Raw genomic sequence first — 25952 nt, 5'->3', positions numbered from 1 at the left:
TTCTAACAGTTATTTCATGAGTCACAGAAGGCAGGGAAGCAGTCTGATGCAACTCAAGTGAAGGGTGAAAATGCATTAAATGGCAAGAGCTCCTGCAAGCAGCCAGTGTGAGCAGCAGCCTCATCAACTGTTGTGTTTTCTGGGTCTAAAAATGTACACCTTGTCAGCGTGGTCTCATCCTTATCCCTTGAAGAAATAAATGGCAAGAGAATAAAAGGGTTATTAATCATGCAGAGATCACCTTAAGGCAGATGTGTCCACACCCCAGCTTTCCATCTCACCTCCCACCAGAGGAAGCTATAGGCAAAAGTGTGAGGTTGTCCTGCTTCCCACCCCGACAGGACGGAGCATTGCCACCTGCAGCACTCAGACTGGGCACTGCTGCCTGGCCTTGCGGAAAGTTCCTGCTGTTATCAAAATGGATTCCTCATAATCCAGCGTTGTTATTTATTTTAAACTCAGCGCTCCAATCTTGCAAGACCGCACAAGCAATCAGCACACAGACACACCAACACACACACACAAGTCTCCTACATACAGCCTGCAGCTCTGTGCTCACCACTCTGCGGAGGGGTGGAGGTCAGTGAAGCAGTAGAGACAAAGTGAACCCCAGAACAGCCAAGGCTGCACTTTGGGAGGGGTTAGGAACAGAGCAAACAAACAAATAAAACAACCAACAAATAATAAATCTTCTTCTCTGGTTACATCAGGACTGATTCGTTTGCACTACTGCAATCCGACTAATGTTGCAGAGGTTCTCAATGCCTTCAGGTCTGGCTATGGGATAAGAAAGAACACACGTTTTGTATTCCACATAACGAGTGACCTTACTGCTGTGCTCCTTGCAGCGAACCAGTTGTACCCAGAACACACACCAGCTGCAAAGCACTCTGCAGGAAGCCCCAGTCTGTGCATGCCCTAACGTGTGTGTTGCTGTGTTAGATGAGTGCTGCTTTGGAGGCCCCTATGTAGCACTGGAACATCCTGAAGGCTGCATTCAGGGTTCCCTCATTGCATGTCAGAAGCATTCTAATACCAAAAGGACTAGTGAAGAGGTTTGCAGAACTGCAGGGGTGGGAAAGGACCTCCTGGGATCACCCACCCAGCCCCAGCTAACACAGCAGGCTTTCTGCTTACACATTCGGCGTCTCGTTCCAGAAAGGGACTTTGAGAAAACATAACAGACATTACACAGTGTGACACAAACACGTGCAATTCGTCATCTCCCCAAAGATGGTGCTGACAAACAACCAGGCAGGAAACGTCACGCTGAAGAATCTGGAGAGTTCCACCTCACGCTGGGGCCGGGGCAGCAGGAGCACAACATCCTCCTGTGCTGGGGCAGCCCGATGAGGAACAGCAGCACTGCACAGCTCCTGGGGAGCAGAACAGGACAGCCGTGCCTCTCCGAATCAGCTGAACCAAACCCATTCACACTGCACTTCCAACTCATCTGCACAGCAAAAGGGACAGCGATAATATCTGCCCCACAGCTCCATGGAAGCAGCCGTTGCGATTCAGAAGTGGCTGACAAATGTCAGGCACAGGATTTTGCTGTGTTGCCTTTTCTGTTTTTAACCACCTCACATCCCTGTTTACCTCAAAGTGACGCACGTTCCTCCCGCTCAGCTCCACTGATCTGGAAACCAAAGGCGCCTTCAAGATGAAATAAACTGTTCCCGTGGCAATGCCAAGGGGGTGATTTAATCTACTTTGGAGACTTCTCAATTCAATTTCACACCCAATGATTGAGCTAAAAGAAAAATCCACGCTTTACATTTCTTTTTTTCATAGGAGCGCTGCTGTTTCACTGCATTGCCCGCGACAGCTCTGGGAATGCTCCACGTTTGGAGCGCTCCGCTTCCAGATGCCACATTAGCTTCCTGAAATAATGGAAGCACTCCTTCAAACCATCTGGCCGGGTGCCCTCGATATAAATAGAGCTCTTAGTTCTGCCCCCGTTCTAGGAAGCGTTCTGTAGAGACACCGCTCTGCTCCCTGATGGCTGTGCTGGATGCTGTTTTGGGCAGCGTTGATTTGTTTATGCATGTATTGGCAGGGAGGGAAAAAGAAAAAAGGAAGAGCAAGTTTGGGAAGGACTGAAAGCAATTCCTGCATTTCCAAAAATCGGCTTTGCATTTTGGCTTGAGAATGATAAAATAATGATAGTGATCCAGCAGTAAGCAAAGATTCCAGCAGGCTGCCCTGCTATGAGCACTTGGTGTTTTCAGCTGTTTGCTTGGTTTTCTTAATTATTTTATTTAAGAATTCAAGCAGTAAATGAGAAAATAAGGTATAGAGTGAACTCCAAGGAGCTGTTCTGCACTGGATTTAAGAACACATCCAGTAAGACACCAGCTATCAATTCTGTTCATTGCTGGAGACATTTGAACCCAACAGCTAATTGGCAGCACAACAAATTGCTGTTCATATATCTAGCCTGCATCAGTAATTCTTAAATTACCTATTACCTTAATTGAGCAAACAATGGTGTGGAAGAAAAATAACCTCAATCAGAATGATAGAATTGCTCAGGTTGGAAAAGCCCCTAAAGATGGTGGAGTCCAACCGCAGCCCAACCATCCCAGCCCAACTCTACCAGCCCTCCGCTAAATCATGGCCCTGAGCACCACATCCAAACGGTTTGAAACACAGCCAGGGATGGGGACTCCACCACCTCCCTGGGCAGCCCATGGCAGTGCTTAGCAGCCCTTTCTGTACACAAGTGTTTCCTGACATCCAACCTCAACCTCCCCGGCACCACTTGAGGCCATTTCCCCTCGTCCTGTCACCAGTGAGCAGAGACCAACCCCGCTCTGCTGCACTCACTTTCAGGTACTGGCAGAGAGCAATCAGGTCTCCCCTCAGCCTCCTCTTCCCCAGCCCAAACAGCCCCAGTTCCTTCAGTTGCTGTAGGAATCTTCAGTGATCTTTGAAAACTTAAGAGTCCCCTCAGCTCTCCATTTCCCACGCCCATTCAGGAGCACGGTCCTTCTATAAGCACACAGAAATCCAGTTGGAAAGCTGGCTGGTCTAGAAGCTCCACCTCTGCAAAGCTGGCCCTGCGTGTGTTGGAGTGCCAAGGGATACAGTCAGAACCCCAGTGGACAGAAGCAGAATATAAGAATGAAAGAAAGAAAACACTCAGGAGATGAAGAAATTTGTTTCGTTTATGCACTTGGAGATGTAATGTTGTAAAACATCCATAAAATACATGCTATTTGTTCCCTGCCTTTGCCAAACCAGTTAAGTAGAAAAATAAACAAGAAAAAGCCATGGGACAGTTTAAACAAATAAAATGCTTGCCTTGCCCATTCCTGATTTACTGCTTCGCCTACAGTGATCAACATTTACAGCTTTTCAGCTGTTTCTCATCACAGTCATGGGGAATGCTCTTTCTTTTCCAGTCCCAGTGCAAAATGCAAACAAATGCAAACTGTGCTAACATGATTAGAAATGTAGTTTCAGCCTATCTGGATTCAGAAAGGACAGAAAGCCTGGACAAGAGAAGCTGTGGGGTGACCTCATGGCAGCCTGCAGTACCTAAAGGGAGCCTGCAGACAGGAGGGGAGTCAGCTCTTGGAAAGGGGAGATGGCAGCAGGACAAGGGGAAATGGTTTGGAGTTGAGGGAGGGCAGCTGGAGGTTGGATGTCAGGGGGAAGTTGTGCGCTGTGAGAGTGGTGAGGTGCTGGAACAGCTGCCCAGAGAGGCTGTGATGCCCCGTCCATCCCTGGAGGTGTTCAAGGCCAGGTTGGATGGGGCCCTGGGCAGCCTGGGCTGCTGTGAAATGGGGAGGTTGGTGGCCCTGCATGAAGTGAAGGGGTTGGAGCTTCGTGATCCTTGAGGTCCCTTCCAACCCTGGCCGTTCTGTGACTCTGTGATTCTATGAAAATCAGTGCTGAAAGTGCTGAAATACGGGGTCCCCTATGAAAAGCAAACAGGAGGATAGGAGAAGAAAATCTCTTGCTCCTTTGTGAACTGTCTAGATTTAATATTTAACAACTGGAAAAATTACTGACCCACCAACACACATTCTTAGAAGCTCAAATCCCTTCTGAAACAGACCTTCAAAAAACAATAAACAGCTGAGCAGAGGCAGAAACGTAGCAGTCAGTTTGCACCCAAGGGCTTTGCACCTCTGCACCAAGGCACAAAACAAAGGCCTCACCTCGTCCCCTGCCATTCTCTGTAATTACAGCACAAAACATGCAGCACTGTGACCACAGTCTAACACTCCCACTGCACTGTTTTACTGTTCCGTATTCTTGCCAGACTGCCTGGACCATCTGTCGTTCTGTCTTACACTTAGTTTGTAAATTGTTCAAGCAGCTCTGTTTGCTGTTTACATCTGAGCAGCTCCTAAAGCTAAGTTAGGAGCCTCAGTGCACAAGAAAACACAGCGAGAGCAGCAGCGGGCTGCTGCCAACCAAGGGACTCGATGCAGCATAAATGGTAAGTGAATGGTGTTTCAAGGCTAATGCTATCCACAAGTGTTCTGTGTCAGTACCTTTCATCAGAAACAAATGTGGAAGGATGAGGAAGAAAGAAAACTAAGAAAAAAATCAAGCTTGGGTTGGATAAGAACAGGGGTGTATGGAGATGAGTGTTGTGCTTACACACACTGCAGAGGGAGGGAGATGGGAAGCCCTTCCAGGAGCCATTCCAGAAACGTTCTGCCCTGTGCAGCTCAGCGTGGTGATGAATGGGATCCAGCTGCTCCCACAGCCATGCACTGTGACCCAACAGCACCAAAGCAACGCTGCCTGATGGGCTGCATAAGGACGTGGGGCTTCAGGAACACACAAGAGATGCTTACAGCACAACACAGCACACCTGCCTGCATCTGTGCCTGGTTATGCAGCATGCCTCTCCACATTTTGCTAAAATGCAAAAAAAAGCTATCCATATCATTTTCTTGAGATGCTTTTCTTTGTTCTAGCTCCTGTTTCCTTTCCTAGATATTCAAATGGCCTAAATGGGAGGGGGAAAAAAGGATGATGGAAGAGGAAAACAATGTTAAAGTATGTAAAAAATGAAGCTGTGCACAAAAGAATCGCAGGTGGTTGGGATGCTGCACTGACTGGAATCAGACTATCAAATAAATTCCTTTTTATTATTACAGAGGATGCAGACTTCTCTCACAAGAACTACACTATGACAAAGTGCAAAGCCACCAGTGTGTGCATTTCTGTCTTCTCACAGGAAAAAGCAAAGGATAACTACAGGAAACCACCTGTTCCTCCTGCTTCCAGTGGCAGAGCTTCCATGGCCTGCAGTGGTCCTGCATGTATGACTACATGTCATACTGGAAGAGGCCACAGTAAGACACTGCCACTACAGCATTCTGTCCCACTCCTTGGGTGCCCAAAGAGGAGCCCCGGATTAGCCACAATCTGCTGGATACAGTTGGTTTTAATGTGGTTTTCATTTTGGAAAGCTTAACTGTGAATTAATTCTGCAGGTCACAGCAGAAGATGGATGGAAAGCAAAGTTCTGTGCTATGAGAGCGGTGAGGTGCTGGAACAGCTGCCCAGAGAGGCTGTGATGCCCCGTCCATCCCTGGAGGTGTTCAAGGCCAGGTTGGATGGGGCCCTGGGCAGCCTGGGCTGCTGTGAAATGGGGAGGTTGGTGGCCCTGCATGGCACAGGGGGGTTGGAGCTTCATGATCCTTGAGGTCCCTTCCAACCCAGGCCATTCTGTGATTCTGTGATCTGCATGAACAAAGATCATACACTCTGCACTCCATGATGCTTTTATATTGTCACTGATCCATTTCTCCACTCTCCTATGAAAAAAAACAACGTTTTCCAGTTTGAATTTTGGTTAAAAAAAATGTGATTTGTACTTTGTGAGGTTGTTTTATCCTCAAAGACAGGTCACAGCCTTTGGGGGACTCCAACACCCTGAGCTGCTACAGCACTGAGAAACGCCCCATAGTGTTCTGTATAGCTAAGTGAAAAAAATCATAGAATCACAGAATGGTTTGGGTTGGAAGGGACCTCAAGGATCACAAAGCTCCAACCCCCCTGTGCCATGCTGGTACCAGTGTGTTCCATGGGGAGCACAGAGGCAGTGGTTTCTTCCTGCCTCCGTAGCCAGAAGCACTGACCACTAGCAGACAGGATACAGAGGAGGGAATTTCAGTCTTGCAGTGCTATAACTGTTTTAGTGGGCAGATGGAAGAAAGCCCAGGGTGAAAAAGCAAACGTTCCTGACCAAAGCGCTCCCATGTCATCTTTCAACCAACTGGATAATTTCCAGTTGGCACGGATTTTGTTTCAAAACAAGAACTGGAAAGTAGACTAATCCTATCTTACGGCTAAAAACAGCACTGCTTTTCATCAAAATCATTTTCATTTCCTGATGTGAAAAATATATCAGTAACAGCACGATATTAAAAGGATACCAGACCGGCATTATGAAACCAAAGCTGCTCTCTGTTAAGGCTCGTATCCAGAGCTGTTAGGGATGCAGCAAGAAGGCAACAAAGGCAGTGGCTGGCAACCAGAAGGGTAACCAAGTGGGGACTCTGTTTTTTAATAATAAAACCAAGTAGGACATATAAAAATAGGTGGCACCCTGTAGAGTGCAGCTTCTTGCTGCATGGCACTGTTTGGCTATGTCTCTGTCTCCTGAAGTCATCTAATGGCACACAGGTCCACAGTCTGCATTTCAAGGAGTCTGACTTTGAAGTAAGCACTTGAGTTTGGTGCATCTACACTGTAAGTGACATAAAAATCCATGAGAACAGCAAGTCGAGAGGGTCCTGATGGCCCAGCCTGGCGTGCATGCACCCACCTGCAAAGCCCTGTGCTGCAGAGGCCTCGTTCACTAGAAGCTCCAGAAGGGAATTTACACTTTTCAGTCTCAGTACAAATGGAGCTGAAGGTGCAGGTGTTCCAGTACTTGATCAGTACTGGATACTGAGATTTAATTAAGGACAAATGATCAACTAGAAGTGAATCCATTCAGCCTGTAAGTCCCTTAGCACAGCCACAGACTCCCTAAGAGGTACACAGACCATAAACCCAGTAGATCCAGGCTTGGTACAGATACACCTGCAATTTGGTAGAAAACATGTAGGGTCAGATAAACGAAGAGCTTGAAAGCAATAGCAGTATCTTACAGGTAAGCCACAGAATAGTCACTGAAAATATGCTCATCTGCAGCTATTGTCTGCTATGTTTTACACACACTTGGCAACTCCCATTTATCAGTTTTCCCATATCTGTACAAATTACTGTTCCCACAAAGTAAATTCTCCTGATTGAACACATTGGAACTTTCCGTGCATAAAATCCTTCATGCCCCTCTGCTCTTCTTGCTTCACACTATACAAAATTGTTACATCCTAAGCAGCACTTCCAGCAAACATCTAGCCAATGACATTCAGAGATGTTTGTTACGTTTTGGATGCAGCAGGCATTGGTTCATCTGCTTCAGGACAGCTGCTGGATGCCAAGCAAACGTTTTCATCCCGCAGCACTCAGTGACTCTGAGGTCCTTCCCCTCAGCCCAAGAAATAGCACTGCTCTGGGAGCTAGGACCGCGTGCAGCTTAAATCTCTGCTGTAAATCACTGTTGTTTTTCAACACTTCCAGCCTGGTTATCTGCTATGAAAGCAAGAAATAGACATCTCAAAACCTTTCATCTTTATTCATTCACCATAAAAAAAAAATCAACCTCCCGAATCTCTAAAACTTAAGTACATCAGTAATTTACTTCTGCCTAACAGAAGCAGCGTGCTTGTTACTATTATGGCCCCTTGTTTGGCTTTGATCCCAGCTGATATCATTAATAAGAAAGTAATTTCTCTTTCCTTCAGTTCAAGGATGTGGTGCTGGTTCTCTGGGCAGCTGTTCCAGCACCTCACCACTCTCACAGCACACAACTTCCCCTGACATCCAGAGGAATGGCATCAGAGGGATGGCTTTGTTTCTACTGTTAGCCCATTATCTGTCCAACTCTTTATACAAACACACAAGAAATTGGTCATACATGAATTCTCTCTGCAGCATGATGTGCTGTCTTCCTGCTATTAGTGGATCTGCACACTGTGCTCCTCCTTCCTCTAAGGCATTACAGAACTTTTCTTGCTCTCCTTAAAATTCACCAATATTTGAAATCCATTTTGCGACGCACTGTTCACAGGTTGCCCAAGGAGGCTGTGGATGCCCCATCCCTGCAGGCATTCAAGGCCAGGCTGGATGTGGCTCTGGGCAGCCTGGGCTGCTGGTTGGCGACCTGCACACAGCAGGGGTTGGGACTGGAGGAGCTGTGGGCCTTTGCAACCCCGGCCATGCTGGGATTCTATGATTTCTAACTAGATTGTCACTTCACATATAAATCCCTGAAATGCTGATCTAGCCACAGCAAGTTCGTAATGTACGTCCCATCTGTCCTCTGCATCAGGATGGATAATCTGCATTACGCACTGAAAAGTGCCTTTTTAACTGCTAATTCTCGTGCCCTCCTTAGTGCTTGGATAATCTGCTCAGGAGACACTATTAAGCTCCGTAAGATTGGAGATGATGACCTTACAAAGAAAATAACTTTCCTCACCCATCTGATCTCAGACTGTCTTTTCAGAAGCTCACTTCATCATCTTTTCCATCAGAAGTACTTGCCGTGAACAGTTTTTTCCATTAGCTGCTAACAATGAAATCTGAAATCAAACAGAAATTACCTGCGGCCATTTGCTGAAAGTAGTGTCACCCAGAATCACCCAGAACACTCTCACAATGTGGCACATTGCATCTCAACCTGTTTGGAAACTATCAAAAGTGCATACAGAGAGTTGTTCAGTAGTAGTATCAACTACTACATGGGACTAACAAGAAGGGAAAGCAGCTCCTCCTCACATTCTGAAAGATGAAGCAGAAAGGAAGACAGAGTAAAAATGTGTTGAAAATACGAGAGGTCCTGGTAAGGCTTACAAAGTACATTCTGCCACAGGCATGTGTAGCTTCATTCAGCCCCATCCAGCTGCTCAGTCCTGTGGGAGACACGTAATGGCAAAGCCTTCTGAGCAGCAAGCTGAAAGGAGGGGGGCAGCAGCCAAGGAACATTGCGTGGAGGTTGTAACCTGGAGGCAGGAAGGGACTTCCAAAAGGATCTGGGACACTGATGAACTTTCAAGATTAATTTACTTATTTATTATTTATCAGTGATACTAACCTGCTTAACCAACACAAGTTCACAGGGGAAAAATCTTGTTTAATTAACCTTACCTCCTCTGACCACCCTGCTGACCAAGGGAAGTCAGTTGATGCCACCTTTTTACATCTCACTAAAGACTTCCATACTGTTTCTGACAGGATCCTTCTGTAAAAAAAAGACCAGTGTACAACAAGGCAAAGACCTACGGTGGGTGATGGATGAACACCTGGCTGACAGGCTGGGCTACAAAGGTTCCAGCAATGGAGTTACATCAAACTGGCAGCCAGTGGTGGGCTCCTGCAGGGCTGCATTTTAGGGCCTCTTCAACCTTTTCATCAGTGGCTTGGATGAAGGACTTGAAGGAACATTGGGTAAGACTGGATGGCACTAAATTGAGAGGAGCTGCTGACTCCTTTGAGGAAGAGGCCTTGTAAAGAGACCTTGACAAGTTGCACACCTGGGAAATCTGCAGCTGGGATGGGGCAATGCTGGTGATAAGTACAGACCACGGGATGAGAGGCTGGAGAGCAGCCCTGCTCTTATGGCAGTGCTGAGGATCAATAAATTATTTGCTATGAGAGTGTTGAGGTGCTGGAACAGCTGCCCAGAGAGGCTGTGATGCCCCGTCCATCCCTGGAGGTGTTCAAGGCCAGGTTGGATGGGGCCCTGGGCAGCCTGGGCTGCTGTGAAATGGGGAGGTTGGTGGCCCTGCATGGCACAGGGGGGTTGGAGCTCCATGATCCTTGAGGTCCCTTCCAACCCAAACCATTCTGTGATTCTGTGATTCTGTGTGCTCAGGAACCAGCAGGCTGCTGAGGAACCAGCAGAGCCAGCCCTGCCTTGGGAGCACCAGACCCAGCACTGCCAGTGGGCCAGGGGAGGAAGGTCCCACTGTGCTCTGTGCAGCCTCACCTCCAGCACTGGGTGCAGTGTTGGGTGCCACAGTCCTGAAAGGACACAAAGCTGTTAGAGAGCATTCTAATGAGGGCTACAAAAGTGGAGAAGGGCCTCGAGGGGAAATGTGAGGGGTGGCCAAGGCCCCTTGGCCTGCTGGGCCCCGAGCAGAGCAGGCTGACAGGAGGCCTTTCGGCGGCTGCAGCTCCTCACAGGGAGCACGGGGACACCAGACTCAGCCAGGTGGGGTTGGGTGCTGTGTGGGGCCTGGGGCTGGAATCGATGTCCTCTGGGGGCTTTGTGGTGACTCTGAGATCTGGTTTCCCACTGCACCAGTTGCTGCACGGGATCCTTCAGTGACAGTGGGGCTGCTTTCTCACAGCTGGTGCTGTCAAGGGCTTTTCTGAGCATCACCAGAAATACCAAATGAAAGCAATTAAATGCATCTTAGGAACACTGATGTTATGAGAAAGTGATCTGCTGTCAGAATTAACACGAACGAAGCAGAAAATAAAGTTCTTATCCAGGCAGAAAGCATAGGCTGGAGTCAAACTTACGGCTGTACGTGCTTTGAGATGCACTGCCAAGGAGAAAAAGGGGGAGAGGTTTACTATTTGGCCAGAAAAAATAACAATTTAGCTTACACGTGCAGCCCCAGCACCAGTCTAAACATGTGGATGGACAGCAGAAAGCCCTGCAACAACTGAGCAGCAGTCAGCAGCAGTCAGCCGCTTTGCTTGGCCAGCTTCTCAGCCTTGGCAATGCGTGTTATTCAGCTGTCTGATAAACCCTGCTACTCTTTTTGCTCAGCATCTCTTCACCAGGGAAGAATTCACTGCTTGAAATCACACTGTCATGGTTGTTGCATTCTGCATATGATGGTATCTTGCAAAGCAAATATGTTGCTTGGCATGTGAATGATGAAAACTTAGCAGATTATTTAGATATTAAAGAAAGAACCGGCCAACCATAAAGCATATCCATTAATCTACAGATAAAGTGTTTGTTAAAATAGAGATGGAACAGATGTTTGTCTGAAAAAATGCAGCTTCTCTCAACATCAAACCTTCGGTCATGTTAAGAAGCAACAACTATTGGTAATGCCTGAGAGAAAACAAGGTACGTACACAGAGCTGCAGAGGAACATCACATCACTACAGACCTGAAACTTCTTTGGGGAAAAGAACCTCCCTGTCTCCTTCTCCCACAAAAACAAACCAACTAACCCAGAAGATCTGGGTCCTTTATTTGGATCATAAAAGATTTCACAAATGGAAAAGTTTATATAAAAATAACTATCAGGTATAGAAAACACGAACGGAAGAGGTTATAAAACAGGTCTTTTAGCTAACAGGATCCTTTTGGTAGTCCTGCTGCTGTTTGCTTCTTCCTTATCTCTAGTTTGTTGCAGTCTTATCACTGTGCAGCAGTCTCTTCCCATAAATCAAGGTTACACAGCTGAGGAGAAAAATCTGAAAAAGGGAATGCAGAAACTGCAGACAAGACCTGCTTTCAGCCATTGGGCAGCTGCAGTACCCAGAGGGGCAGCAGCACTTTTCTCTACAGATTTCTTCACTTGACGCCAACCTTACAGCACTTCAGCTGCAAACCTCAGAATGTCTCTGAATGAGTCACTTTTACGAATGGAGAATGAAGTGGTGCTGAAAAACCTCAAGAGCCAAGGATTCATTTGTGCTAGAAAGGCATTTAGCCATACATCTAAACTTTGTACAGCCATCCAGTCCCAACCCCTGCTGTGTGCAGGTCACCAACCAGCAGCCCAGGCTGCCCAGAGCCACATCCAGCCTGGCCTTGAATGCCTGCAGGGATGGGGCATCCACAGCCTCCTTGGGCAACCTGTGCCAGTGCCTCACCACCCTCTGGGGAAAAAACTTCCTCATCTCCAACCCAAACCTCCCCTGTCTCACTTTAAACCATTCCCCTTGTCCCATCACCACCCACCCTCACAAACAGCCGTTCCCCTCCTGTTTATAGGCTCCCTTCAAGTACTGGAAGGCCACAATGAGGTCAACCTTCCAGTCTAAATTACCTTACAGTCTTCAGATGCACATTCCATCAATCTGTGTCATTAGTTTGCCTTCTGTTTCCTTGTACCTTGCTGTCTCTATCCCATCATGCTGCCTGGCAGAATGGTACATGTGAAAATAACTTTAGATCATCAAGATGATCTTCCAATTCTATGGGGTAAGAATTAATAATGTAAGTCTTGCTTAGAGTAGTAAGTATGAGCTTAAGTTCTCTGCCAGTATGTAAGTAGTGTCTAGAATTTCTCTGCTAGAAATAAGATATTAATTAACTAATCAGCTATGTAACGAACATGATACAAAATGATCATCTAGAGGTGCTGAAAGAGGAATCTCAATTATCCAGGTGAACTACAAAGCAGAACCGCACTCTATGATTTCCATGCCTGCCCTGACATTTGCTAATTCCTGGCACAGTACAGGCACAATACATACAGGCACAATAGGGATAGCAGCACCTTCATCAGCGTGACCTCATTACTGGGCTACAAAAGGCAACTCAAAGCAACAGTGGGTAGAAAGTAAAAGGCCTGCTGCATGGCTTCATGGATGGCAAACCATGGGTGCAAGCACAGTGGCCGGCTGCCAGTTTCAGGGCCCATACATGCCTCTGTTTGTCGAAAGGATGAGCCGCTCCATGTGCTGGAGCTACAAAGCTCTGCCTTCTGTGTTAAGTAATTATTCTCCTGTTTCAGAAGCCAAATGGAAAAAGAGCATTTCTGAGTCTGGCTGCCAGATGCTAAGGGCACTGAGCCTACAGAATTAAGGTCATTTCCATGGGTGGGAGAGCAGCAAGAAGCTGAGCAGCTTCTCCATTCCAAACCCCGCAGTGCAGTCCTGTACTTCTGGGCCACTGCTCCAGAAAGCAGCAGCCCCAGCTCCATTACCAGCTGCTCTATGGAGCAAACACAAGCTAAGCACCTCTACTGTTGGCCTGGGGCAGCTCCTGGCCACAACAGCAGCACAGGCAGGCTGGATGTGGCTCTGGGCAGCCTGGGCTGCTGGTTGGCAACCTGCACACAGCAGGGGGTTGGAACTGGATGAGCATCATGGGCCTTTGCAACCCAGGCCATGCTGGGATTCTATGGTTCTGTGTAACTCTAGTTTTCAGTACTTGGGTCTTCCAGTTGAATGCAGGGACTGCTGTGCTTGCTTTTGATCTTTTCCTGCAACTTCCACACCCGTCTCTTCTCAGAATGGCCTTCTTAGGGTCGTGGTTTAGTGGGCATGGTGGAGATGGGTCAAAGGTTGGACTACATGATCACAGAGGTCTTTTCCAACCTTAATGATTCTACAGTTCTTCCTTTCCAACCTTAAGTCTTGACGATTCCCTTATCAAAGTCAACACAAACACGGTGCGATCAGAACGGAGCCCTTTTTGCAAACAAAAACGCCAGTGTCCTTTATGCTGAACTTGTAGCAGCTCTCTCCACCTTTAAAACACCAGCAGTGCTCAAGCTGCAACAAGGAGGATGCCCACACTGTGCCCCAGTGCTGGGCCCTGGCTGCAGCAGCACTGCTGGCTGCCTGTGACTCCAGTTTGCTGGCTGGTAGGTGAAAACTGCTCTGCATGGAGCCGTGGGTCAGCGAGGACAGGCTGCTCTCAGCATCTCAGCCAGATGACTTCGAAGTCGACTTAGTGTTCCTAAGCTGCACTGCAGTCTGCAGTGCAGTCTCCAATGTAAATATGCCCAGAGCCTTTGCACTCACTTTGAACTCAGACATCAAGAATAAGACAGTTTTAACCAAGGCAAACAAAGCACAGAAAGACCAAGTAAAATGGCACACGAAAGGGATTTTGGTTCCCATAGCATCCCTGTAACCCTTTAGTTCACTGTTATCCCATGCACTTCAAGCCACGCTTTCCAGATGCTGCAGTTTAAACCAGGTTACTCTAAGTCTCATCCAAGTCAATGGAAAGCTTTCTGCTGATTTTATGGAATCTAGATTTGCACTTCCTCACTGCTATTATTCCTTATTCAGAGGGTACAAGAAGATCCCTACACCTTGAATTTCTTGTGCAACCTGCTGTCAAACACCGCACTAAAAGAGCCGCTCCAGCTCTGAGCCTCTGTCAGTGCAGATTGACTTCTGAATTTCTCAATTTCAGTGTCTAATGAAAGAAGGCAGTAAGAACACACATTTTACCACTCAGAACAGCCCAGCAAATGCGTCCCGGTGCAGGCAGGCCCATCCTCCTCAGCCACTCCTCACAATTACTCTCTATCAGCTTCATCTCTGAACCCAATATTAAATTGGAAAGAGAAAACCTTTTAAATTAGCAGGACTCTCTTCTGGAACCTAAAAGCATTTGTAGAAGCATGTATGATACCTAACCGACCAACAGGAATAAAAATCACAACCTCTGGCAAATGAAAACATTTTTTCCAGACATTTCCGTTGACTTCAATGTACGACTCAGAGTTGAACAGAGAGGGGTTCTGAATTTGACCTCAAATTTGTACAGCCCCCACTTCCTTATTTTCATACGAGGAGCACAGCAATCAGATTAGAAATTAAATGCCATCTGTATGTGCCCTTTAAATAAAGTGCTGACTTGCACTGTACGATGCCTAGGAGCTCTTTCAGATGATCTGTGAAAAGCATACTTAAAATTCCTCTTTCAAACTTCATTTGCAGTGGTTTTCCCACGGTAATGTAATAAATGAGAAAGGTAATTGATTTCAACAGCGAGCAATTACATACAATGATTTTTCTACAGCAGATGTCTAATTAAGAGACTATGAGCCCGGGATACCGAGCGTTAGAATGAAGCCCTGGGTTTGAGCTATTCACACGACAGGGAGATGCACAACTTTCTGTGTGCTGCCATGCTGCAGGCGCATCACTTGCCACTAACTTTTAACCCTTCACGAAGGCGCTGCTCTCGCATGCTTGGTTGGGGTCTGAAGGCAGTGAGCAGCTGCCGCCCAGAGGAGCAAAGCCACCCGGAGGTGGTCAATATCGATCAACAACATTCTCGGCATGGCTGAGCTAAAAACAGCCGTACAAAATTAACAATGATTCGTTAGGAAGATGAGGCACGCACACACAGCTGTCAGTTACATAACCCGCTTCTGATCTCGGTCCGGCGCAAACAGCGGGCTCTGCTTCCAGCTTAGCAAAACGCCGCGCAAAGCAGCTCATTCCCGCATCTCTCTCTGCTAATTAGCAGACTGTTTAACTGCGTGCCTGCTACTACTGCAGCAGAACCTCACCTGCCTCCTTATCACCACCGACCGCTACCTACAAACTCCTATTGCTCCCCGAGGGCTTTTAGGAAGCATCCGTAACAAAAGATTCAGAGGTGCGTACCTGAACCTCTTGGTTGGCAAAGATCTCCGCATCGACCCCGCAGGCAACCAGAGTAGAGACATCACAGTCCATGCTACGGGCTGGCATCCCCCCCTGCTGCACACAGACTTCAGCAGCCTCAGGGGATGGAGCGGTGGGAAGAAGGCAGGAAGCGTCGATGTGCTCCCGCTATGGAACGGCCCCAGACTCTGGGCTGGCTCCGGCCAGCTGCTCTCGGCTCCGTGCCTCCCTCACAGGCAGCAGTGAGCAGCACAGCATAGTAACGCTGTGCACAGCCCATCTCTCGTGGCAATGACATCACCGCCACCACTGACATAAGCCACGTCTATTTTTTCAGCCCTTTTATCTCTCGGCAGCACAGTGGATCAAATTGAACATGATTATGTGCTAAATCTGAACCGGGACTAAATCAATTCAAGCAGCATTCGCTGGCAACTGAGTCATAGCCGTTGTTTCAGCTGAGTGCTTATGTTGGCAAAAAAGGATCGCCTGGCACTGAGAGCTCCGCTCCGAGTGTAAATTAACCCCGCATTTCAAGCTACCAGCCTTACGGCGCCATTCATTACTCTATTATACCTTCAAACACACAGCAGAGCGCTAACGAAAGACAAACAAGAAAGGCAGCGTCTTTCTCTGTCATCAGGCAGGCTGCAGAACCCCGCACATGAGGTCAGTGAGCACTCAGTGCTGCCGTTGGGAGCAGTCAGCACCTGCACGTGGGATCCCATCACTTACACACACCTTGCACTGCGACTCATCTTCAGGAAGAGCAGTGGCTGCGCTTTGAACTCAATGCCCCTTCAAAGCACAGAGCACAGAAGGCTCCCTCAAGGCACCCTTTGCACCCTCTGCCCTTACAGATGCTCCTTCAGCATCCAGCAAAAGCGGTTTTACATCCATTGGTTCATTAGGACTGCTTGTGCCTTGTCAGGTGGGCTGCTTGCAGCAAAGATGTACTGCGAAATAGAAGTCCTGACTTTGTAAATGTTTGGAAGTTGATCTTTATCCCAAAGTGGCAACATTATTTCTTCTCTTACTTTCCATTCTCACTATCTGTAGGTTACTTTCAGATATTGCAGCCCCACAGATAACACTGGAAATGGGAAATGGTTTGAAGTTGAGGGAGGGCAGATTGAGGTTGGATGTGAGGGGGAAGTTCTTCACAGGGAGAGTGGTGAGGTGCTGGAACAGCTGCCCAGAGAGGCTGTGATGCCCCGTCCATCCCTGGAGGTGTTCAAGGCCAGGTTGGATGGGGCCCTGGGCAGCCTGGGCTGCTATGAAATGGGGAGGTTGGTGGCCCTGCATGGCACAGGGGGGTTGGAGCTTCGTGATCCTTGAGGTCCCTTCCAACCTGGGCCATTCTGTGATTCTGTGACACTCATGGCCAAGTCAGATTAACAGGCAGAATTAAAGTATTTGACTAGTGCAGGGTATCATACTGCAGAAAGCAAACAGACCTTACTGGTACACACCTCACAGCACACAGCTCCATGTGACACCAGGCACTCACTGAGCCTCACTGCCAGATGCTGCAGCTTGTGCCACGCTTTGGGAGGATGCACACAGTTTGCTCTGGATATTTAAAGCCTCTTGTGTAGAACTAGCTCCAGTGCCTCTGCAGAAGTGCAGACAGGGCTGCAGCCTGCCATGTGCCTGCTGAAATTCAGAACAAAGACACCTGCACCAAAAGGATGGCACGGACATAAGAGCAGGAGCTCAGCTCAGCTCACACTGCCCAGCTCCCCATTCCAGCTGGGAAGCACAGGGAACTTCACGTTACCTAATGAAAGAACCTCTGCAGAGACGTCAGCTCCTCACCCCAAGAGCTGGCAGTAAATTTAGATGCTGATACAACAAAGCTGACACCTAACAGCAGCACTTTCTGTTCCAAGATCTGTTCAATTCTTTGCCCAGTTTTTTCTAACTTGCATTTATAGTAATCCCAACCAGCAACAATTACAAAGGAGAATCCAAAACCAGAATAGAAACATATCCCAGCACTAAAGACCCAAGAACATACAGACAAACAGCAATGGCTCAGACAGAGCAAGGCAGCAGAGCAATGGACACAGCCATCATGGCAACCAGCTGGTTTGATCACCATCCACTGCATCTCTTTGGGTATTTGCACAAACCACAGTAAATTATTTTTAGGGAAGAATGTGAAGTTACCATTTTTGTGCCTGTTAAGAACTTCGATTCATGTATCTGAATATCAGATATGTGGAAGCTCAGAAAACAGCAAACAGACGCCGAAGCGAAGTTCTAAGTAGGCTGCAATGGAAAAACCACGTCATCAGGAAAGGGAAAAGTTACTAAGTGGTTTTCCAAGAGCTGGAAGAAGCTCTGAGAGCAGCAATGAGTCATGTGTATGTGAGCCTGGTGAGACATCCACAGCATGGCCCAAAACAAGGAAAAAAAGTAATAATCTCCAAAAAGGGGACAGGACAAGAGGGATGGTTTTAAAGTGAGACAGGGGAGGTTTGGGTTGGATATGAGGAGGAAGTTTTTCCCCCCGAGGGTGGTGAGGCACTGGCACAGGTTGCCCAAGGAGGCTGTGGATGCCCCATCCCTGCAGGCATTCAAGGCCAGGCTGGATGTGGCTCTGGGCAGCCTGGGCTGCTGGTTGGCGACCTGCACACAGCAGGGGTTGGGACTGGAGGAGCGCTGTGGGCCTTTGCAACCCAGGCCATGCTGGGATTCTGTGATTCTATGAAAAAGGAAAAGATACCAAATCACACAGTGCTGATTGCCAAGCACTGGGAGAGCATCCTCAGCAGTGCACGTGGCAGTGACTCTGGGCCTGGTGTGCTCCCCCAGCAGTGACAGAGCCCAGGTCACAGCACACAGCTAAGCAGCACAGCTTCCTCACATTGTCCTTTTCTTCCCCACTTCTCCATCTGCCCTCTGCCCATTTCAGCAGTGCATCTCCTTCACCTTAGGAAAGCTGGTACACGGTGTGCAAACTGCTCTGTTCCTCTGTGTGATTACTCCTGCACTTCTACTATTCATCCCTCTTCAAAATAGAATTATTGCAATTTTTCCTCTCTATCGTGGTAAAGAAACCTTGCTGAGATGGCAATTACTTTCATTTTTTGTCTCTTCTCACCTATCCCTAAGCATAACCTAGATTTTCCCTTACAAGCCGCTGTAGCTCACTGGGGTACTTTGGGAGCTGTTTACAGAAGCTCCCCAGTTGGTTCCCATCTCAAAACCAGCGATTACGAGGCACAAGAACTCTACAGAGCACTTCAGGACTTCAACTTCCATCTCCCAACATGCGTTGTGTTTTACAGCACTACACATTTCTGATTTTAAATCATGATACAATCCCCACCTGAGATTTTTAGGCATGCAGACTCCTTATAATCTCACCCAATGTTAATAAATGTTCATCTACTTTTAAATTGTTAGATTGACATTGTCTGCTGCACCCAGTGCTAACTTATTTTTGAAAGGTTCTATCAATGAGAATCATAGACTGACAGCATGGCCTGGGTTGCAAAGGCCCACAGCGCTCATCCAGTCCCAACCCCCTGCTGTGTGCAGGTCGCCAACCAGCAGCCCAGGCTGCCCAGAGCCACATCCAGCCTGGCCTTGAATGCCTGCAGGGATGGGGCATCCACAGCCTCCTTGGGCAACCTGTGCCAGTGCCTCACCACCCTCTGGCTCAAAAACTTCCTCCTCATCTCCAACCCAAACCTCCCCTGTCTCACTTTAAAACCATTCCCCGTGTCCCATCACCACCCACCCTCACACACAGCCGTTCCCCTCCTGTTTATCCGCTCCCTTCAAGTACTGGAAGGCCACCATGAGGTCACCCCACAGCCTTCTCTTCTCCAGGCCAAACAAGCCTCAACCTTTCCTCATAGCAGAGCTGCTCCAGCCCTCAAAATGAGTTAAAAGCAATCCTTACCTCTGGCTACAGCATCGCTACATTTAGTTCAGCAAACTCCCCAGAAGCAGCGAAGCCCTATTTCATGCATAATGCAAAGTCTGATGCTCAATACCCAGTCCTTGCCACAGCCACCTGTGCACCTCAGCACACCTGCACAGCCTACTCTGCACGGCGGCTCTCCAGCACGCTACCCAGCCTCTACCCACAGCTTTTGTCCCAACAGTGCAGGAAAGCCCCTCTCTTGTAGGCAGGTGCTAAGCTGGAGGATTTGGGGATCACGTCCATCCCATCAACCTTCACCAAAGAGCCAAGGTGCAGGGATGGAAGGGCATTTTGGAGAGCACTGACATCTCACAGTACACGACTCTAAAGCTGCCCCCTAGCAGCCATACGCTGGGCTTGGGGACGTACACTGCTCCTGGGAATGAGAACAAGGAGAGTGTTATGAAAAGGCTTTCAGAAGCTTTGTCGTTTGTTTCACGTTTTGACAATAATGACAATTGTGTGTGGAATAAAGGGGCACTGTGTGTGCAGATATCCCAGGGGAGTATTTCAGAGTGGATTTAGGAGCAACTGAGCAGATCTGCTTGCACATCTACACAGAAATACAAAGCTTTTACAGAGACACATGCAGTCACCAAACGGGTTCTGGAACTGAGAATAACGCTGATGAAATGTAATTCCAGTTGTTATTTTCCATCCCAAGACCCAGCACAATGCAGTAACATCCCCAGGCTCTCTGATGATGAACACGTGATGATGGAGTCCCATACCTGAATCAGCAGTCCCTTCAGAAAGGCAGCAGCTCCCAAAGCTGGAAGGCAATGAGTCACGTTGCAGCCAGGGTCAGCCTCTCCCCTGTGCTCTGTGCAGTGTGGGACCACGCAGCCCTGCCCTGCAGCCTTTATTCCTCTGTGCATGGCTCTGGTTTCTGCCTGGTGCTACCACAGGTTTAAGCCAGCCCTGCCTGATACGTACAAACAGTGCCCCAACTTCACATTCTTCAGCTCGGCTGCCAAGTCCTTCAAACCACTTGCACAACATCTTGACCCCTCTCTGCAAGCAAACCATCGCTGATTGAGCCTTAGGGAGAGTTCACAGTTACAGCAGCACTGCAACAAAGATGCTGCTCACATTCAGAAGCCAGCGTGGCTGTGCTCATTACCACTCCAAACAGCAGGATTATTTCTGTTGCAGCTCTGCTCACAGGCTGTTTGCAGTGCTGCACAAATCCAGCACAGTAACATGGAGCCCTGCAACCATGACCCATAGGTGCTGAATGGGATCCGAGAATAGACTCACATTATGTCTGACTCAAATGTTTTCAACAACGTGCAGCTCCTCCTTGTTCAGCCTACCACAAAAGTCAAGGTATTTAAACCAAGCTCTCGTGTGTGTCCATAGGATAGGATTCTGTTTGTGAAAGGAGGCTTCCATTTATTCAGCAGGAAAATAAAAGATAAATATAAAAACAAAACAAAGAAGCGCTGACAAGACTTCAGCAACATAAAATAAACTATTTTGGAAAAGAAATGTCCAAAAAACAAACAACCCCCTCCACCAACCCAGATCCAAACAGCTCCAGATTCTGTCTGCAGCTGAAGATCAATTCAGGCAAACAAAAAATTCCAGGAGCAAAGTGAGCACCTCCAAAGAGTTCTTCCACAAAGACCTGAAGTTAAACTCCAGAAAACAACAAAAAAGTGCATTTTTCTTCATTCTTTTTTACCCTCTTTGCACTGAGCACTGGCTTGTGCTAAAATAGATTAGCCTCTAAAAGGATGGAAGTAGCAGATAAACACAGCCAGAGGAATGCACTGGGGACACACTGGAACACGGAACCCAGGCCAAGACCCAGGATCTCAGCACCTCCAGCTGTGTGTAGGTGTGGGTGACAGGCTGGGACTTCAGGGCACTGGGGCCAAGGAAGCCACGAAAGTCAGTGGGACACAACATTACCCAGTGCTAGGCCAGCTCTACTAGATTAACTCGCTGTTACCTGGAAATAACACTCCCATTCTTAACTTCTAAACATAATGGCCACCAAATGTTACCAGTTACGCCTCTGTTTAAGGGGATTTTAACATTTGATGTGTACCTGTTTTAACAGATTAAAACCCCCAACACTGCATTAATAGCTAGGAATGAATTCTTCCAAGAGCACAGTCAATAGTGCAACAACAAAGTATTCAGCTGGGGCAGCTACCTGCACATGGCTGCTCTGCCCTAGGATCCTGGTAGATACCAAAACTACCATGAAGATTGAGGTTGGATGTCAGGGGAAGTTGTGTGCTGTGAGAGTGGTGAGGTGCTGGAACAGCTGCCCAGAGAGGCTGTGATGCCCCGTCCATCCCTGGAGGTGTTGAAGGCCAGGTTGGATGGGGCCCTGGGCAGCCTGGGCTGCTGTGAAATGGGGAGGTTGGTGGCCCTGCATGGCACAGGGGGGTTGGAGCTTTGTGATCCTTGAGGTCCCTTCCAGCCCAAACCATTCTGTGATTCAGAATTCAGACTCACCAATTTCCAGATGAAATAAAGTTGTTACAAGAACACAACAAGATACAAAATAGAGCATCTTTGAGTACCTGAAAGACTCCAGGTGAATTGAATGTTTGAATAAAGAGAATCATGTAGGTTGGAAAAGACCTCCAAGATGACTTAGCACTACCAAGTCCCCCACTAAGCCATGTCCCTTAGTGCCACAATGACACCTCTCATCCATACCTCCAGGGATGGGGGCTCCACTCCCTCCCTGGCAGCCTGTTCCAGCACTCCATGAAGAAACTCTTCCTGATACCCAATCTAAAGAACCCTTGAGGCAACTTGAGGTCTTTTCCTCAGGTCCTATTACTTGTCATGTGAGATAAACTGACCAATCCTCACTGCCACCTCCCTTCATGTAGCTGTAGAGCAATGGCCTCTTCTTTTCCAGCCTAAGCAACCCCAGCTCCCTCACACACATCATTTTCCAGCCCCTTCACCAACCTCACTGCTCTTCTCTGAATGTGTTTCACCAGCTCTATATCCACCCTGAAGCGAGGGGCCCAAAACCAAGCACCCAGTCTGAGATGCTACCCAACAGCTACACAGCCAGTGACCTTTCCAAGATGAGTTTGATCCCCAAGCTAAAGTTCCTAAAATTTCTGAATTAACAGTAATTATGGGGGAAGGAGGGGAGGAGGCTTTGAATCACCTCTTCTCACAGCACATAATCACTCCTATTGTTTGAATGCTTTTAAAGATGTGGAGTTTGGGCCAGAAAAACACGGAAGGTTAACTAAACTTAGAATGAGGCCAAATCAGTATGCTTCTTTGTAAGTATATAGAGCATCTGTCAGATGAGCCATGTCTGGGCCACCCTTGGTTCCTTGGAGGGGAAACTTCTCTTAAGTAACAGTTTGATGTTCTGTAAGTAACAACTTCCCACCCCTCACACCTACAGCTCTCAGAATCCAAGAGTCAGAAAATAAATCAGACATTAGGGAATACTTCCCCCCCTTCAGTAAACATGGAGCAACTTCATGTGCCACATTTGATGACGTCAGAACGCTTCAGTGACTTCAGTGACTGTCACTTAGCTAAGATGATTTTGTTGTCTCCTTTAGGAACACACAAGTTGTAGCTCTGAGTCAGAACTGCACGACTACCTTTGATGTCGCAGAACCATTCCTAGTTCATAGCTTGCACATATAAGGGCAGGGGAAGGAAATGAGTGCACGTGGCCACTTTCAGCAGACAGAAGACAAGTCTCTCCCTGTGCCTGATGCATGGCGGTGGTTGCAGTGCTCAGAGAGGCTCTGGAAGAGCTGGATTCAGCTCGTGACTGCACAACCTCCTTGAACAGGAGGTGCAGGAACCCATATTCACAAGAGCTCAGCCTCCCCATGCTTTATTTGGACTTTGAGCGGACACTGGGAAGGACAGCTACTCTCCATTAGTAGACATTTAATGGATGATGCTGGTTGGAATAGGCCTGTAATGTTCCTGCCTAAAAATGTGATTTACTGTTACCCGTAAGCTCTGTTAAAGGTTTCAAAACGCATTTTAAAATCCTTTCCATTTACCCTCTCTTGTCTCGGACCAGCAAGGGTATTTAACAGAGCTGTATGTTTTCCTTGTCATTTGAGATGCCTCATCACAGCAAAATGCCCTTGAAAGAGGAGCCTGGAATACCAATGCTCACAGCTGCGAGACACCAGCCTTATCTGCCAGCAGCAGCACTGCACAGGACACGCAGGTGAGAGATTTAATGGCTGTGCTGAGAGGAAGCAGCGCCTGCTGCCAAGCCGGGAGCAGCGGTGCAGTTCAAAGGGAAAAAAATAAACTGTCACACAACATGCAGCCAGACACCAAGTAATGAAGCAATGAATAATGGATTTCTGAAGTAATTGCTATTTTCGTATCACAGGATGGATTGGAAGTGGGTATTCGTGTTGCTGCAGCACTTCCTTAAATCAGATCTTCTGTAAAATCCCTCCTCCAACTGCAGCCAAAAAACCCCACAGTGAGAATACTCAGCTTTACTCAGTAACAGTATCTGTGCTTTCTTTGTTTAAGACAGAATGCACTGCCTTATTCATTTTCCTTGCAATTTTTTCTGATTTGCATTCACGTGACAGATGGAGATTGGATGATACGGGACCCATACTGAGGTGTAATGTCTCTCCAGTGCCTCTGGAGCAGCGTACAGGTGGTGGCTGGAGGGGAAAAAATCCTCATTGCAAAAGCAAATGTAGTTTTTCCATGACATGGTTTGATTTGAGTCTGTCCCCACAAGGCTGATCTCATTCTCATCATCTAACAAACACAGAAGAGACAGAAACAACACTGCAAATCATTGAGCCCTCAAGTTATGGGTATAAGAAATCAGTTTTCCCTTTTTTTGTCTCGCTAAAAAAACGGATGATTCAAAAGCTGAAATCTGAGACAGAGCGATCACAGAATGGCTGGGTTGGAAGGGACCTCAAGGATCACGAAGCTCCAACCCCCCTGTGCCATGCAGGGCCACCAACCTCCCCATTTCACAGCAGCCCAGGCTGCCCAGGGCCCCATCCAACCTGGCCTTGAACACCTCCAGGGATGGACGGGGCATCACAGCCTCTCTGGGCAGCTGTTCCAGCACCTCACCACTCTCACAGCACACAACTTCCCCCTGACATCCAACCTCCATCTGCCCTCCCTCCACTCCAAACCATTTCCCCTTGTCCTGCTGCCATCTCCCCTTTCCAAGAGCTGACTCCCCTCCTGTCTGCAGGCTCCCTTTAGGCACTGCAGGCTGCACTGAGCTCACCCCGCAGCTTCTCTTCTCCATGCTGAACAAGCCCAGCTCCCTCAGCCTGTCTTCGCAGTGGAGGTGCTGCAGCCCCCTGAGCATCTCTGTGGCTCCTCTGGACCCTCTCCAACAGAGAAGGAACAAAACCAGTCTCCCATCCCTCTGGTTTGCACTTTTTACTCACTATTTCATTACTTTTTAATATAAAAATCAAGTGGTTTCAGAAGATGCATATTTAACACAGCTCTAAATCACTGGGTCATTGTGCACTTTGGTTCCCTTTGGAGAAAACAATAAAAGGAATCATGATGTGCTTTCAGTACTAAATTGACAGAAATTAAATAGCAAGTATATTAGAAAATACAAGCGAGTGACGGAGAATTGATCTTACTTCAAAGCACCTTACCTACAGCTAAACAACCAGCGTTCTTCTGAAGCACGGAGCTGCAATGAATTCTCATGTATTCCACTTCACTGAAGAAGACATTCTCCAGTAGAAAAAAAGCTTCCACACAAAACTTCCAATTCATTCTTGTTCTGACAGCCTTCAGGAGGGAGAACAAAAGGAGAACCCTGGGAGCTCTCACAGTGGCAAACTGGGCTGCTGGGTGTGGAGCCCACAGTGGGACTGGATGTGCCCCAGTGTCCCTGCCAGCTCTGGATATTCCACCACAGGCTGTTTGGAACACCAGCACTTGTGACACGATTCTCTCCTGCTTTGAGCTGTGCTCACAACCTCATCACAGCTCACCTCACCTCATATCAATCAGTATATATTCTGTAGTTTTTGTAATTCATAGAATCCCAGCATGGCCTGGGTTGCAAAGGCCCACAGCGCTCCTCCAGTCCCAACCCCTGCTGTGTGCAGGTCGCCAACCAGCAGCCCAGGCTGCCCAGAGCCACATCCAGCCTGGCCTTGAATGCCTGCAGGGATGGGGCATCCACAGCCTCCTTGGGCAACCTGTGCCAGTGCCTCACCACCCTCGGGGGGAAAAACTTCCTCCTGTTTCTTCATAGCTCTTCAAATTCTCTGTAAAAATGTAGTAACAATTTAACTGATATTTGTTTGTTTCTTTGTTGCAATCTGTTACTAAGAGTTTAAGATAACACTCCATTCTAGTCATACAAATTTGTCCATCACTGACTTGTTTGCAGAGCTGGGTGGGGAATTCACAGCTTCCCCTCACACATGGAGCTGAAGTTCTGTGTTGTTACAGATCACTGTTTTACACTGGCTGATATCACACGATACCAACCACTTCCCAAGCGAGGATATACGCAGAGGCTGATGTGGATTTATGCCTCCTCTACATCACTCAGTGTATCTCAAGCGTGGTTACGTTTCTATGACATAAGGATGTAACTGAAGAA

General features: G+C 47.8%; 1 protein-coding gene across 2 annotated transcripts in view; it reads right to left on the bottom strand.

The window, feature by feature from the left end:
* Nucleotides 1–25952, bottom strand: part of RCAN2 (regulator of calcineurin 2) — a 78067-nt gene that overhangs the window by 19669 nt on the left and 32446 nt on the right. The window contains exon 1 of one of the 2 annotated variants that reach the window (XM_048935391.1): nucleotides 15415–15711. The exons of the other annotated variant lie outside the window; for it this stretch is intronic. Coding sequence (XP_048791348.1) covers nucleotides 15415–15501 — 87 coding nt within the window. The 5' untranslated portion in view covers nucleotides 15502–15711. Of the gene's footprint in view, nucleotides 1–15414; nucleotides 15712–25952 lie in introns of those variants that run through there. 2 annotated transcript variants of the gene reach the window in all.

Source organism: Lagopus muta, chromosome 2 (assembly GCF_023343835.1).
Source record: "Lagopus muta isolate bLagMut1 chromosome 2, bLagMut1 primary, whole genome shotgun sequence".
Classification (NCBI taxonomy): domain Eukaryota; kingdom Metazoa; phylum Chordata; class Aves; order Galliformes; family Phasianidae; genus Lagopus; species Lagopus muta.
Note: the sequence above shows the minus strand (reverse complement) of the source record. Positions and strands in the feature narration are given on the sequence as shown.